The 17,181-nt window shown below is 34.5% G+C and overlaps 1 protein-coding gene and 5 long non-coding RNA genes across 7 annotated transcripts; 3 read left to right on the forward strand and 3 right to left on the reverse strand.

Annotated features, from left to right (window-relative positions):
- Positions 1–3,045: 3,045 nt before the first annotated feature.
- On the forward strand, positions 3,046–3,724 carry LOC109177831. The gene is made up of 2 exons (XM_019327304.1): positions 3,046–3,484; positions 3,585–3,724. Exons 1-2 carry the CDS (start codon positions 3,168–3,170, stop codon positions 3,703–3,705), a joined length of 438 nt encoding a protein of 145 aa, XP_019182849.1. The 5' UTR covers positions 3,046–3,167; the 3' UTR covers positions 3,706–3,724.
- Positions 3,725–3,737: 13 nt separating this feature from the next.
- On the forward strand, positions 3,738–9,999 carry LOC109177838. The gene is made up of 2 exons (XR_002053647.1): positions 3,738–4,064; positions 9,703–9,999. It is a non-coding gene; the product is annotated as an uncharacterized LOC109177838 (long non-coding RNA).
- LOC109177835 lies at positions 5,299–5,707 on the reverse strand. Its single transcript, XR_002053643.1, has 2 exons — positions 5,622–5,707; positions 5,299–5,530 (listed from the first exon to the last, which is right to left on the reverse strand). It is a non-coding gene; the product is annotated as an uncharacterized LOC109177835 (long non-coding RNA).
- On the reverse strand, positions 9,951–11,389 carry LOC109177834. The gene is made up of 2 exons (XR_002053642.1): positions 10,825–11,389; positions 9,951–10,470 (listed from the first exon to the last, which is right to left on the reverse strand). It is a non-coding gene; the product is annotated as an uncharacterized LOC109177834 (long non-coding RNA).
- LOC109177837 lies at positions 10,734–16,824 on the forward strand. The gene is made up of 2 exons (XR_002053646.1): positions 10,734–10,815; positions 16,678–16,824. It is a non-coding gene; the product is annotated as an uncharacterized LOC109177837 (long non-coding RNA).
- On the reverse strand, positions 14,812–16,682 carry LOC109177836. Of its 2 annotated transcripts, XR_002053645.1 has the most exons (3): positions 16,243–16,682; positions 15,590–15,728; positions 14,812–15,187 (listed from the first exon to the last, which is right to left on the reverse strand). It is a non-coding gene; the product is annotated as an uncharacterized LOC109177836 (long non-coding RNA). The 2 variants fall into 2 exon arrangements; XR_002053644.1 differs by lacking the exon at positions 14,812–15,187 and having other exon boundaries at positions 15,589–15,728.
- Positions 16,825–17,181: the final 357 nt, after the last annotated feature.

The following is a 17,181-nucleotide window of genomic DNA, read 5'->3' on the forward strand; positions in this document are numbered from 1 at the left end:
TTAAACACAAAAAAAATTAAAAATTATTTGAAAATACTAATACAAATAAGCAAAGAAGAAAGCGTTGGTTTGACCAATAAATAATAAGTATGATAGATAAAATAGGACATGAACAATAATAATAATAATAATAATAATAATAATAATAATAATAATAATAATAATAATAATAATAATTATTATTATTATTATTATTATTATTATTATTATTATTATTATTATATTTTGAAAGTGTATTGAAAATATAATGGTATGAAGTAAAATTCATTTTTTTTTTCAAATGAGAGAGTATTGTTGGGGCAAATAATTAAATCCTTATGACTGGTTTGATTTGTAAAAAAACAATGAGAAGGAACTTATCGAACTTAAATTTTATAGAAAATACATTATTTAGAATATTAATTTCATTCTGGTTTCTAACAAGTCATATTAAAGTTATTGAAATGCAATTAGAATTGAACAATCTTGAAATAAGAGGTTAAGAAGTGAAAAATAATGTTGTGAAAGTGGTTTTGGTATAAAAATAAAAAAGAGAATAAAATGTGAATTTTCTACTTTACCCCTTAAATTTTAAGTATTTTTAAATTTTTCCGTCAATTTTAACGGTCGGGGACCAAATGCGCCACTTCGTTCATAAGTGAGGAACTAAAATTGGACACAGTCATAACTTAGGGATTGAGTCAGAACTTGGGTATAACTCAGGGACCAAATATGCAATTTTTCCTTGATGCAATGACTATTTTGTGGTGTGAATATGAATTTATAAATTTTATTTATAAAATTTTAAGGTTTTTTAAATTAGACTAAAATATCCGGTTAACTAACTGATTAACGGAAGAAAATACAATTGAAGCATGTGCTCCATCTCAACTAAAAGTATAAGCTGAAGTTGGATTGCAAATTTATGTTTATATATTATATGCTCAACAAATACATTTGATTCGGTTAATTAAAAAAATAAAAATATTAGTTCGACTAACGCTTAAAGTATTGTAAAAATTCAGGGTGTGTTTGGTTGGTGGGTTGTGCACATAGAAATGTGTATGAAAGTGATTGTTGTTGTTTGATTGATAGGTTTTTAGAACACTACTATGGGTTTCGAATACTCCATCAATTCAAAAATACATACCCAAATAAAATAAGGGTTTCATTCCCTTATTCATTCTCAAGCACTACTATTTGTAACCATTCCCTTTCCACCCTACTACCAAACATCTTAAATACTTTAATCAAAACTCATTACCATTACCAAATACTCCGTATCCGATACCCATTCTAATTCCGATTCCTATGTGCGAACCAAACACACCCTCAGTTAATTCGGTTTGAATATTAACCTAATGAACACCCCACCAATGAAGTTGTCCCTAATTCTATGAAATTGGATATTTTTTAGAATTTAGGTCAAGTAGAGATCGAAAGTTCTAATGGATAGGGATGACCACTGTTTAGTCAATTAATTAGGCAAACTACATACGTAACATTTAAAGTTGAACATCAAAGATTACAAATAAAAAATATTAAAAATTAAAAATTAAACATTAATTTTAATGTCAATAATGAACTTCTCCAATATAATTAATCTTACATTGATATACTTTAAATTACTTATTTAAATACAAACTATATTAGACCATCACTAATAGTTTTTTTTTTTTTTTTTTTTTTTTAAGTTCAATTTTTTAGAAAACTAATAAAAATTCAATGTTGGTGCACATAGCACTATCCAACGAGTAGGTACAATGGCATTGGGTCGATACCAATTGATAACTACCCATCATTTGTTCTTTTCTTTTCTTTTAACTTTTCTCTCTCTTTCAAAAAGTTGTAAAATAATTAAAAACAAAAACAAAAACAAAAACAAAAAACCAATAATCTTGGATATTTGTTAGTACAACTGTCATTTTCTTGGGAAGAAGAATTGATTATCTAGTTATCACAAATTCATTTCCCCCGTTAATGTGAAGAGAAAAAAATGTATATTTTCGCTCATTTTATTATAAAATCTCTTACTTCTTCCAGACAGTGCATTTAGAACTTGGAAGGATGTAACGTTGATGTGCATAAAGGATCTGCTCATGCTTCACTTTAGGCATAATCCCATAGATCTGCTCACTTTTGACATAATCTTCACATTGTCGCCACCTGGATTTGCCCACTTTGTGTGATGTACTCAATTTCTTATAAATTTGATTGGATCCCAAACTTAAAATCAATAATCACTACTGCCTTAGAGATATGAAGAAGAATAAATCGCCGGATGCCTAAGTGTACGTCTTTCAACAAGCCGATAGACTCTCAAATGCTTGTACACTAGTAACCTAGTGTTAAACTTATAAATTTATTTTGAGTTAATTAACCAGTTAAGTTATAACTTAAGATATACTCAATTTCTTTATGTCATGTAATAAAATAATTAAATTAATTAATCTTTATTAAAAGACCAAATTAGTTAAACGTTCCATATATATCATAATAAAAAACAAACCTTTCGCAAGCATACTTATGATTGACAATGAAGTTCAACCGTACGAGAACGAGAGAAAGAGAATAACCTTATGATAGATTGATAAAATAAAAACAGAATAAACCTTAAAATATTGATTGGATCTAAATGCAAGCAACCAGCCTCCTTAGTTGACTTTGATAATTAATTAATCAATATACAATAATAAAAATTTCAAAAGTAGAATAAAACATTATATTGCCAGTTACGTGCCCAACTGGCAGCCTGTAATAGAAAGTTAGCAATTTAAAAGTGTCGCATTTAAGCCCAACTAATTTATTTGTCACAAAAACAAAATTTTCATATCTTCGTCGGACAAAATAATGGAGAGGTAAATTATAGTAACTCAACAATCCATTAAATAAAAAGATCAATGTCTAATGTTAATAAGGATCTTACCACGTCAGTAAGACAAATGATCTTTTATATTTTCTCTGTATAAATTTGATTTGATTCAGTTAACGAGACTTGACTGAAATTATTTTTAATTTAATTTTTTATAATATTAAATTTAGTAATAATAAATAAAAAATTTATATATTTATTATACTTGTAGTTGACCGCGAAACTACACATGACACCCACGAAGAAGACCTTTAGCCTGAGACAAATAAAAGATGGCTGAGAGGCCGGAGCGGAGAAGTATAGCCAACTAGAGGGGATGAAAATGGAGGCGATTTGTTGCGGAAAGATGGAGGAGAGGGCGTCGTCGTTCCGGCGGGTAGGAAGGAGTAACAGCACGCTTGTAGCGTCGGAGCTGGCGGCCTCCGAGGCGGCGAGAGTCGTCGCGTACAGCAGGCTGTCCCAGTCTATGCGCGTGTGCGATGAGCCTGCTAGCTGCCGGTACGATAAGAGGAGGAAGAACAAAGCATTGACTTTCCTCATGAGGGTCTTTTCCTGCAAGAACACCGACGCCACCGCGATCAAAGGGCAGACGGAGCAGAAGAAACGGCAGTCGTCTTGGCTTCCGGATCACCGGTAAGAAGAGATGAGAAAACTTTTGATGAGTTTTTTTTTATTCATTTTTGATATTTTGATGGTTTCTAGTTTGGTAAAGCTTTGATATTTGTGAATCAAGGGGAAAGGGGATGGAGATTGAAGGAAAAACTACAGAGGTATTGGTTGAGCAGGAGAAGAAGAGAAGACAGCCGACCATATTACCTAATCCTTACCGGCGATGGCCTGTACAAGGATGGTGAAATCAAACAATTCTGGTCAATGGGCATTAACGTTGGTTCGCAAGAGGTAGAATGATAGCAGTTTGAACATTATTGTATTTAACATTTGCAATGTGAATTAAGTTGAAGTAAAGTATATTAAGATCAAGAAGAGGAAGAGAGGAAATGTTCCTATCTATTGAGTGCGTGATTTACATTCTCCAAAATACTCTGTCGGACCGCGGGCCAGGCTTAAGAATTTCAACATTTAGGGAGAAGGATCCATACTTTTCCGGGCAGGGGTTGGAGATTTCAACCTTTTGGGGGAAGGATTCATACTTTTTTTTTCAGTGGAAGAGTCAAAACACATCTATAACAGCATACCTTGACTTGCATTGAAGGTCAGTCCTTTGCCATTCCCCAGCAAGAAAAATATACTATTCTTCTTCACCCAAATAAATATAATTTTCTGTATAGATGCAACCTTGAACCAGTCTTCTTTAATACATCTGGAATACAAAAACAGTAAAAGTGAGGTAGATTTCATGTTTCCAGGGATAAAAATTAATAGTTACTCTTACAAATTCAACAAACATTGGCATTGCCTGATTACAAAATCACTTCACTGCAACAAACCATTTGCCATTAAAATACTTCTTATAAAACCTTCACTGATCCATGAGTGGTTGGTGGTGAGAGTAATATACATAGTAACTAACTTTGTAAATGACAAAATTACAGAAGTAATTGGAACAATACTGCTGGGGGTGAAGTGATTGTCCATAAGCCATTACAACTTTTTCTCATTCTTGATTGCACTTCAGGTGACACAGGGCTTGGAACTTTGACAGTAACATTTAAGAGAACTTTGCATTTACTCTGAAAGAAACAATATTTGCAAAATCCCCAGACAAAGAAAACAGCATCCACAGCTACCAATCAACCATACTCATAAAATTTTGCATGAAAATCTCATGACTGGAAGATCCAGAAATACATAAACCATGGGATATGTCATATAACTCCACCTCTGTTAATATGCTATATATCCTTTCCAGCTTCGCTGACACCATGATTCTTCAAGTCATTGAATTGATGGAAAAATCTTATGTCTTTCTTCCACCAAAAGAGATACAATCCACTACCAATATTACACAAACACTAGTTCCATTCATTCATTCAGAATTCTAATATCCCAAACTCCAAATACAACCCAGAGGGCCAAAAATACACCAGAAATTTCTGAAATAATACTAGCTACCATTAGTGTAACAAAAGGATGAACTTGAATTGGATGAATTGGGAAACGAAGAGCTTTGCAGCCCACACAGTTGCTAAACATTGTATTGGGAATTGTTTTTGCAGATACATTAACCATTCATTCATAATTGAATTGTTAAAATTATAGGGGATATACTCAGCAGGGTTATTATAAGATTAATGAATTTGAATTATTATAAAAGCAAATTGAGCTATTTTACCTTTCGATTTCGCAGATGATTATGTTGTAGTGTTGTGATGTCGTTTGGGAGTTGAGCCGTAAAGAAACACAAGCACAACACAACACCGAGAGGGAAGACCCCGGGCGAAAAAGATCCCGTGCGATCTCCCCCTCCGAAACCCAAAAAATGTTTCTTTTTATTAAGTTTGCGACCTGCCATGCGAGCGCACCCAACATGGCAAAGGTCTGAGATGACAAAAGATCAATCGGGGGGTCTCAATCCCCCGATATCTCCTTTTACATCCAAAATCTCAACCAACCCATAAATACAATTCCGGCTATTTTCTTAGACACCAATCCTCGAAGGCGCTGCTTCCCCGCCGCGCCGGTAAACCTGACATCTTCGAATAGGTAAAACGCGGTGACCTGAAAGAAAGAACCTTCAAGGCTCGGATCACAAACGAAGCATAAAGGCGGCTACTTCAAATCGCAAAATTGAACAAAAATGCAGACAAACCTTTATACCGTGAGAAAAGAAGATTCAAGATGAAGACAAAATCGCAACATTCAGAGCATACCTGAGAATCAAGCGGGGAGAAAAACTGCATCAAAAATTAAAGATGTAAAGAAAGAACTTGCCTTATCAATCGCCACGGGCATGAATGACGCAATAACGAGCAGTCGTTGAATCTCGATACCCCGTAAGAGAGAACGACGACGACTTTTGCGTGGCGCCGAGCGGCGTTTGCAATTTTCCGCGAAAACGCTGGTTTTATAGGATGTGAAGGAGAAATATACGGGAGGGATTGATTGTGATTGAAAGCGATCTACGGTTACTATCAAAACTCGTTAACCGACTTGCTCTGGCGGTTAATCCGGTTATCCAGTGCAATATCACGTGCCATTAAAATCAATACCTCTTTAAGTCCTACGCGTATTAGATCTTTTACAAGTTAATCTCGAAGATTCGATTTTACAGTTTCTTAATTTTACTTCTCCCCAAAATATTGAATTCTCGACCCAAAGGCTCCATACCCAATTGTTATACTATGGAATTGTGTTCACCATGAATGATAAACACGATCCCAAACGGCGTAGTTTCGTCTACAATGAAGTAATGGTGCCCGTAAGTGATACCGTTATCTTTCACCGGTCATTTTTTTTTTTTCTAATTAACAACGCGATTTTTTCTCTTCATTTTCACATTTCGCAATATCACTTCCTCTTCACATTTCTCTACCATTTTCATCATTCTCTCAGTTCTCTTCAACACATCGCCCATTCTCACAATCACTCTGTTATGAGATTATGAATTTTCTGTTACGAGATTATGAATTTTCTGTTATTAAATTATGAATTTTCTGTTATGGGATAATGAATTTAAAGTTATGAGATTATGAATTTTCTAGTTCTGCAAAATCGTGACTAACGCTGTTAACAACACAGTAATTATTATTATTTTTTTTTAAAAAAAAATATGACGGCAATGGACGCCGTTTTGAAACGTGTTCCCAAAGCATGGTGAAAACGTTTCCACGGCATAATTTGCGCCCCATACCCCAGCTTGACAGAGCATTCAAACATATGTAAATCACATGGGCTCTGTTTGGCAAACCTAGCTGAAAAGCTATAAGCTAGGAGCTGAAAACTGAAGAGTTGTTAAGCTAGCTATTATGATTGAACGTGTTTGGTAAATTTAACTTTTTGATAGGCTGATAAATGTAAAAAAGACTAAAAATGACATCTTCATACAATTTAAATTAGTTTGTTTACATATTAAAATTTAACATTTTGTAATTAAAAAAAATTAACATTTTGAAATAAAACTATTAGGATAATCATGATCTAGCATCTCATAATGAAGTAGCAATATTGTTGCAATAATAATAATAATAATAATAATAATAATAATAATAATAATAATAATAATAATAATAATAATAATAATAATAATATTTACGATGAAAGTTGCGGATAAAGGAGAAGAGAAAAGGGTTTTAATTGGGAAGGGTAAATTATGTAATTTCTTTAAAATAATACGGATAAAGATGGAAAAAAAGAAGTTAGGAAGGTAGAAGCTTATTTTGATAATATTTGCGGTGAAAGTTGCGGATAAAGGAGAAGAGAAAAATGTTTTAATTAGGAAGGGTAAATTATGTCATTTCTTTAAAATAATAAGGATAAAGATGAAAAAAAAAAAAAAGAGTTAGGAAGCTAGGAGTTTATTTTGAAACGCTACAAGATAGCGTTCCAAAATAAACTCTTATTTTAAGCTAGGAGCTTATTTTGGAAATATTACTAAACAGAGCTTATAGCTTATTAGTAGCTTAAAATAAGTTATAAGTTCTGCCAAACAGAACCAATACCTCAATCGTTTAGTGGATCGAACCAAATATCGATGCGTACAAGGAATCTGTCTAATTTAAGCATAATCTCCACACTTTCATCGCCGAAGTTCGAACATTCATCTCTTCATAAATTTACTTTACCCCTTTTAAGATTAACATTTTACTCATCATGATCCAAACTAGAAGTTAAATTAGTCTTAAATTTAAAAAATAAAAATTAATCTTAAATAAAATTTATCATCACTAAATCAATACTATATCATTAATTAGTACTTCTTGCCTAGAAGATTTCCTTTTATTTTTCTTTTTCGATCATTTAATATTCAATTCCAACTCATATTGGTAGATTCATAAAATTAATTGATTATTAATATTTGTCACAAAAAGTCATGTAAACAACAGAGAACTATAGGCAACCAATTGTTCTATGTCAAAAATCATACGTAATAAAAATATAGAAAATATTAATTATAAAAATATACAAAATTCTAATAAATATTATAATTAAGTATACCATTTTTAATTAAAATTTAAAAATATATTAGAATGATGATATTTTAGTGAAATTGTAATAAACAGTGTCTATAAAATAAAACTAAATAGCTTGTCTTATATATATATATATATATATATATATATATATATATATATATATATATATATATTCTAAAATGGTAATTGAAATTACACTATGTATAAAATGAAATTCAAAACAAATTTCACATATATTAAATATATATTGTCAAATAAAATTATAATTGAATTAAAATGATTTTTTTTTTTAAATGAAAAGATGAAACTTCATTAAGCATCAAAAATTGATGAGATACATGTCGGTGGCATAAAGAATCACGAACTTAAGGCAGACAAAGAATCAGAAGCCCATGCTAAAACGTGAGCTATATGATTTGCTAACTTGTTGACATGGGGAACACAAAGGTTCTCAATGTCTGTTGCAAGCACACCACATTGCTTTACGATCAAACCAACATACGAAAGGTTCAAATTACAAGAATTAAAAGCTGCGCAGAAATGTAAACAATCAGTTTCAAGAATGACATTATTAAATTGATTGATCTTCAACCATTTGAGAGCTTCCTTCACCGCCATTGATTCCACCATCAGCAAATAAAGCTGCATCAACATTACACTTTAAGAAATTGGCTGGCAGAGGATTCCAAACTGGTGGACATATAATACATGTAGAAGAGTCAGTGTATACATTTCCTCCCTGGATATCCTACACTTAGCCATTCCTTCCCTTAAAACATCTTTCCCAACTAATATGGACCTCCATAGTTAGCAAAGTTATGAAGGCAAGATACTTTCCATCTTTCCCAAGAAATCAGTAGATGGAAAGTATCTTGCCTTCATAACTTTGCTAACTAGAGACTCCAGGCAAGTCATCAAGCGCCATCCTTGTTTTGCTAACAGGGTTAAGTTAAACTCATGAATTTTTTTGAACCCCATTCCACCATTATACTTCGGAGTACAGAGGCGAGACCAGCTTAGCCATGAAATTCCTCTACTTGCTGTTCCATTGTTCTCCCACAAAAAACGGTTCATAAGCCTTTAGCCTTTCTAAACTGTCACATATGTTCAAAGGTAGCAAATAAACCGACATTGTAAAGATTGGAAGGGATTAGAAGCCTTTAGAACCCCCTTTCCCGCTTTTGAAATGAATTTATTACACCATGAGCTTAACTAATGGTGTAATGAAACTAGAGAAAGTGCATGTAAATAAATGGAACTGAATACCGTATAAAAACATAATTAATTGGACGTAACTAATGTCATTTCAACAACCACCATGGTCTACAATAGAATTTGGACCTTCAAGCCAAGGGCGACTTTAGAAAGCCAAAAAGATATGTGGACCAATCAACTACTTACAACCATGAACTTGACAACCAACATGTATAAAGAGGCATAGCTCAATGGTTTAGTAGGAGGTAGTATTGAAAGAAGAGACCAAGTTCAAATTTCAACGACGACAGTGTACAAAGTGAGAAAATCGACCCTGTCTAGTGAGCCAATGAGTCACCGTGTAATTTATATCTTCCGAAATATTTCGACTCCTACAAAATGTGGGGAGGCCCTGGAACTGGAGATTCAATCTTTTGGGGAGGATCCATATTTTTTTCCATGGAATTGGAGATTCAACTTTTGGGGAAGATTCATACTTTTTTCTTTTTTCTTTTTCAATGGAAGAGTCAAAACACATCTATAACAGCATACCTTGACATGCAGGTCAGCCCTTTGCCATTCCCCAGCAAGAAAAATCTGATAAATATACTCTATTCTTCTTCCCCCAAATAAATATATTTTTCTGCATAGATGCAACCTTGAACCAGTCATCTTTAATACATCTGGAATACAAAAACAGTAAAAGTGAGGTAGATTTCATGTTTCCAGGGATAAAAATTAATAGTTACTCTTACAGGTTTAACAAACACTGGCAATGCCTGATTATAAAATCACTTCACTGCAACAAACCATTTGCCATTAAAATACTTCTAATAAAACCTTCACTGATCCACGAGTGATTGGTGGTGAGAGTAATATACAGAGTAATAATTAACTGTAAATGACCAAATTACAAAAGTAATTGAAACAATACTACTGCTGCTGGTGATTGTCCATAAGCCATTGCAACTTTTTCACATTCTTGCTTGCATTTCAGGTGACAGGAGGGGATGATGGATTGCTTGGAACTTTGACAGTAACATTAAGAGAAGCTTGCATTTACTCTGAAAGGAACAATATTTGCAAAATCCCCAGACAATGAAAACAGCATCCATAGCAACCAACTAACCATAATCAAAAAATTTTGCATGAAAATCTCATGTCTGGAAGATCCAGAAATACATAAACCATGGGATATGTCATATAACTCCACCTCTGTTAATATGATGTTGTATGCTCCTTTCCAGCTTTGCTGACACCATGATTCTTCAAGTCATTGAATTGATGGAAAAATCTCAAGTCTTTTTCCACCAAAACAGATAAAATCCACAACTAATATTACACAAACACCAGTTACATTCATTCATTCAGAATTTTAATAGCCCAAACTCCAAAATACAACCCAGAGCTCTTTACAAGCCAAAAATACACCAGAAATTTCTGAAATAATACTAGCTACCATTAGTGTAACAAAAGGATGAACTTGAATTGGATGAATTGGGAAACGAAGAGCTTTGCAGCCCACACAGTTGCTAAACATTGTATTGGGAGTTGTTATTGCAGATACATTAACCGTTCATTCATAATTGCATTGTTAAACTTATAGGATATACTCTGCAGGGTTATTATAAGATTTCTGTAGCTAATGAATTTGAATGATTATAAAAGCAAATTGAGGTATTTTACCCTTTGGTTTCGCAGATGATTATGTTGTAGTGTTGTGATGTCGTTTGTGAGTTGAGCCGTAAAGAAACACAAGCACAACACAACACCGAGAGGGAAGACCCCGGGCGAAAAAGATCCCGTGCGATCTCCCCCTCGGAAACCCAAAAAATTGTTTCTTTTTATTAAGTTTGCGACCTGCCATGTGAGCGCACCCGACATGGCAAAGGTCTGAGATGACAAAAGATCAATCGGGGGGTCTCAATCCCCCGATATCTCCTTTTACATCCAATATTTCAACAAACCCATAAATACAATCCGCCTATTTTCTTCGACGCCAATCGTCCAAGGCGCTGCTTCCCCGCCGCGCCGGTAAACCTGACATCTTCGAATAGGTAAAACGCGGTGACTTGAAAGAAGAACCTTCAAGGCTCGGATCAAGATTAAACCATGAAAAGAAACATTAAGGCGGCGACTTCAAATCACAGAATTGAACAACAACGCAGACAAACCTTTATACCGTGAGAAAAGAAGATTAAAGATGAAGAAAAATCGTAACTTTCAGCGCATATCTGAGAATCAAGCGGAGAAAAACTACATCAATAATTAAAGATGTGAAAAGAGAACTTTCCTTACCAATCGCCACGGGCATGAATGACGCAATAACGAGCAGTCGTTGAATCTCGATACCCCGTAAGAGAGAACGACAACGACTTTTGCGAGGCGCAGAGCGGCGTTTGCAATTTTCCGCGAAAACTCCTGGTTTTATAGGATGTGAAGGAGAAATATACGGGAGGGATTAATTGTGATGGAAAGCGATCTACGGTTAGTATTAAAACTCGTTAACCGACTTGCTCTGGCGGTTAATCCGGTTATCCAGCGCAATATCACGTGCCATTAAAATTAATACCTCTTTGAGTCCTACGCAGGTTAGATCTTTTAAATTTTACTCACAATTTTTATTTTCGTACTCATATTTTTTACACAAATATTCTTGATGGAACTCACATAATGAAAATACATTATCATAATTGCCATATAAAAAGATAAAAGCAATGAAATAGAAAAGAATATATTTAATAAAACTCTAAAAATATATTATTTAGTTACAGTGTTACACCCATCATTTCTCTATCATGATCATTATCATGAAATGCAAGATGGATCAAAGGAGGAAAGAAAGCACTGTTGTATTGATTACTGTTGTTTCGATTGCAAGCTCTAATTCTATACATTTTTATATGAGACTTGAATACAAGATGAGCATTGAGGAGGAAGAGAGTAAACTGATTAACTACCTCTAACTGCCTCACTAACTGTTTTCTAACTAGCCTTTTTAGTTGTGACCAGTAGTAGGCTTGTCCTCTAATAACCCCGCAAACGGGAGTGTACATGGAATGAAGCCCCAGCTTGGAAACAAACTTCTGAAAGAGCAGAGGTTGTAATGGCTTGATCAAGATGTTAGCTCTTTGATTGTCAGTGGAGATGTGTAGTAACCTGATGATGCCTTTTTGAAGCTTCTCCCTTATAAAATAATAATCAATCTCTATATGTTTTGTACGCTCGTAAAAAAGGCTTGTCCTCTAGTAATCATCTCCAGTTGTTAGTTCGACCATCAAAGGAGAATAATTATTTTTTATTCTTCTTTATTCATAATCATTTAGTACAACAAATACTATACTCACATTAATTATTACTAGTTAATAGTTGCAAACATGTTCGTTCAAGTTCGTGAATGTTTAATAACCAAATATATGAACACGTTTATGATTACCATTCGTTCGTAAACAAGGAATAATCTATGTTCACGAAAAATAATAAAACAAGTAACACAACTATAAAGAGAACACAAACAAATATTAATCGAACACAAACAAGCTTTTTCGTGAACATTATTAAACGAACATTAAACAAACTTGTTCGCGAACATTATTAAACAAACACAGACGAGCATGTTAACAATCTCTTAGCAAACGAGTTTACAATTGTTCAGACTCTATTCGTTTATAAACCGAGCTCTAAATTTTGTTTGTTAATGTTCGTTTACCTTAATAAACGAACATAAACGAACGCTTATTGAACACAAACACGAGTAGTTTACCGAACATCCTATTTGCTAACACCCCTAATATATATATATATATATATATATATATATATATATATATATATAGCCCCAAAATGACGACGTTGTTTTGAGGCTGTATAATTTTTTTACAGTGGGGCAGCTGCCACCATGTTGCCTCGGCCCTTGGATGGCAAGCATGGTGCAAGTAAGAAAAGGATGTCAATGTTAGTTCAAAACTGATATGTTAGCATGATTTTAGGGTTAGGGTAAAAAAACTTAACCAGGTAATTGCGATAAGCTTGAAACCAATAAATTCAATGGTCTAAATATGCGAGCATGAAATTTAGTAAGTTAACTCATTGCCCGAGCCACTTAATTAAAGTTATTCTTTGTCTTACAAACCACTTAATCTCACAAGTGACCTCATCTTTGTAAATAAAATTCTAATTCTAATAAATATATTAGTAACCAAGCACCTTGTATTCAGATGACATCCGAATTGAACTCCCATATGCGAAGTTGTGAGTTTGAGCCTCAGTGGAGGTGTTAACCTTTAGTAGGTTGGGAAAGTAGCGATGAACATATACTACATTCTAATAGAGTCGGTAGCATTCAAAAAATAGATTTATTACAAATATTTTTTTTGAAAATAAATAATGAAAAATAAAAACTTATTATAATTATTATATTATAGTGTAACTGTGTAAGTATATCATTTTTTTTAATTAAAATTTAAAAATATATTAGAATGATACCTTTTTTCTTGAAAATATTAGAATGATACTTTAGTAGAAATGTAATAAAATTATAGCGTGTATAAAATAAAACTGAATAACATGTCTCACATATTTGAATGAGTAAATACCCAAAATAGCCCATCGATTATAGCTAAATTCACAAATTGATCATCGACTATTGATTTCAACCAATTAAGTCCTTAACTTTTTAATTTTGACTCAATTAAGGCATTCGTCTATTTGACCTTTTTTACCGTTATCTATGAGGATATTTATGTAATTCCAATGCTCTTTCTCCCTTTTTAGCCGCATGGTCGTGTCTTCCAGCTCCAGCAACGCCATTTGTTCTTTGGGCGCGCCTTCAAACGTGCTTCCGACGAAGAACGAGAACGGCGTCGGAAAAAGGTTCCACCACAAATCTTGCGCCTCCTTTTTCGGCTTGCCGTTAAGCCTGTTGGATAATCGGATCACGTCTTTCATATACGTTTCGACTTCGGAGGCAAGCGATTCAAGATCCTCCTCCCCGTCACGTGGTCGGTCTTCCACCAACGTGACCTCCGCCACCAAGTACGGCTTGGTCCGGCCAGCTTCGTGACCTGGAACCGCTCCTGGCCTTTGCAGATTATGAAGAAGCGGTCGTCAACGAGGCGCCCGTGCTTCACCACTTCCTCGACACAGCTCACCTCGGTGGCGCGCTGTCGGAGTAAATGACCCTGAATCAGATATCGGTGTGCAGCAGAGTATGCATCATGATTCAATACCGGAACTCAATGATCTGAAGCAGAAGGATTGCGTCGGGGAAGAGCACTAACTGCAGAGGGAAAAGCGGATGTTTCGTACACGTGGACATGCGTTTATAAGTGTTCTGTAATCTATACCATGGAGCTTTACAATTACATAAATATCCTAAGAGATAACGGTCAACAAACGGTGGAGACTTAATAGGGTCAAAATTGAAAAGTTAAGGACTTAATTGGTTGAAATCATTAGTTAAGGACCAATTTGTAAATTTAACTAAAGTCGATGGACCATTTTAGGTATTTACTCTATTTGAATATTATTATTCTGAAATGGTAATTGAATTTAAATTATACTTTAGTAGTATATTGTAATTAAATTACAACTGTGTATAAAATAAAATTCAATAATATATCTCACATATTAAATATATAGTCAAATAAAATTATAATTGAATTAAAATAGTTTAATTGTGCTCTAATGAAACAAGAATAGGTGTAAATAAATGAACTGAATACGACATAAAAACATAATTAGTTGGACGTAACCGGTGCTGTTTCAACAGCACATACTGTTTTGAACCATGATATACAGTAGTGTAAAATGGAATTCCGGTATCCCATATTGTTACGTTGCTGGTATTTCTGGACTGCACTCCTTCAGAAATGGATTGCACTGCCAGAAAGGTGTTGGGTCCTGTGGAACGTACACCCGAAATCCACCATCCGACCCGAAATGGTTTAGAGGGATGGAATTGAAGCAAGCTAGGGCTTTCAACCTCAAGATGCTGCTCAATTAGCTCAGTGGCCTGGTGATCTGCTTTGAATACTTCACCACTTTCTTCCTGCAAAAACATTATCAAAATTTAAGTTACAAAGCAACTAACTCATGAAAATTTCCTGCTGAAATTATTTTATGCATTAAGTAAGCACCTTCACGTAGCGACTTTAGAAAGCCAAAAAGAAATGTGGACAAATAACCTACCAACAACCATGAACTTTACAACCAACATGTATAAGGAGGACTTAATGGTTCAGTAAACAGTATTTGGAAGAAGAGACCAACATTCAAACTTCGACAGCAGCCATGTGTGGATTATGCTCAAAGTGAACAGATCCCTTGTGACCACCAACATTTGGCCTATATGCTGAGCTATTGGGGTTAGGGATTCAACCTTTTGGGTGAATGATCCATACTTTTTCTTTTTTTTCAGTGGAAGAGTCAAAACACATCTATAACAGCATACCTTGACTTGCACTGTACTGAAGGTCAGTCCTTTGCTATTCCCCAGCAAGAAAATTCTGATAAATATACTATTTTTCTTCCCCCAAATAAATATATTTTTCTATATAGATGCAACCTTGAACCAGTCTTCTTTAATACATCTGGAATACAAAAACAGTAAAAGTGAGGTAGATCGCGTGTTTCCGGGGATAAAAATTACAGGTTTAACAAACATTGGAATGCCAGATTATAAAATCACTTCACTGCAACAAACCATTTGCCATTAAAATATACTTCTTATAAAACCTTCACTGATCCATGAGTGGTGAGAGAAATATACAGAGTAATAACTAACTGTAAATGACCAAATTACAGAAGTAATTGGAACAATACTACTGCTGGTGATGATTGTCCATAAGCCATTACAACTTTTTTTTCTCATTCTTGCTTGCATTTCAGGTGACAGGAGGGGATGGTGGATTACTTGGAACTTTGACAGTAACATTAAGAGAACCTTGCATTTACTCTGAAAGGAACAATGTTTACAAAATCCCCAGACAAACAAAACAGCATCCATAGAAACCAATCAACCAATCTCATAAAATTTTGCATGAAAATCTCATGACTGGAAGATCCAGAAATACATAAACAATGGGATATGTCATCTAACTCCACCTCTGTTAATATGCTGCATACTCCTTTCCAGCTTTGCTGACACCATCATTCTTCAAGTCATTGAATTGATGGAAAAATCTCAAGTCTTCTTCCACCAAAACAGATATAATCTACTACCAATATTACACAAACACCAGTTCCATTCATTCATTCAGAATTCTAATACCCCAAACTCAAAATACAACCCAGAGCTCTTTACAAGCCAAAAATACACCAGAAACTGAAATAAATACTACTCTTAGTATAACAAAAGGATGAACCTGAATTGGATGAATTGGGAAACGAAGAGCTTTACAGCCCACATAGTTGCTAAACATTGTATTGGGAATTGTTATTGCAGATACATTAACCGTTCATTCATATTTGCATTGTTAAAATTATAGGATATACTCTGCAGGGTTATTATAAGATCAATTATTATAAAAGCAAATTGAGCAATTTTACCTTTCGATTTCGCAGATAATTATGTTGTAGTATTGTGATGCCGTTTGGGAGTTGAGCCGTAAAGAAACACAAGCACAACACAACACCGAGAGGGAAGACCCCGGGCGAAAAAGATCCCGTGCGATCCCCCCTCAGAACCCAAAAAATTGTTTCTTTTTATTAAGTTTGCGACCTGCCATGTGAGCGCACCCGACATGGCAAAGGTCTGAGATGACAAAAGATCAATCGGGGGGTCTCAATCCCCCGATATCTCCTTTTACATCCAATATTTCAACCAACCCATAAATACAATCCGCCTATTTTCTTTGACACCAATCGTCCAAGGCGCTGCTTCCCCGCCGCGCCGGTGAACCTCCTGACATCTTCGACGGTGACCTGAAAGAAGAACCTTCAAGATGTGAAGAAAGAACTTGCCTTATCAATCGCCACGGGCATGAATGACGCGATAACGAGCAGACGTTGAATCTCGATACCCCGTGAGAGAGAACGACGACG

Source organism: Ipomoea nil, unplaced genomic scaffold (assembly GCF_001879475.1).
Source record: "Ipomoea nil cultivar Tokyo-kokei standard unplaced genomic scaffold, Asagao_1.1 scaffold0805, whole genome shotgun sequence".
Taxonomy (NCBI): domain Eukaryota; kingdom Viridiplantae; phylum Streptophyta; class Magnoliopsida; order Solanales; family Convolvulaceae; genus Ipomoea; species Ipomoea nil.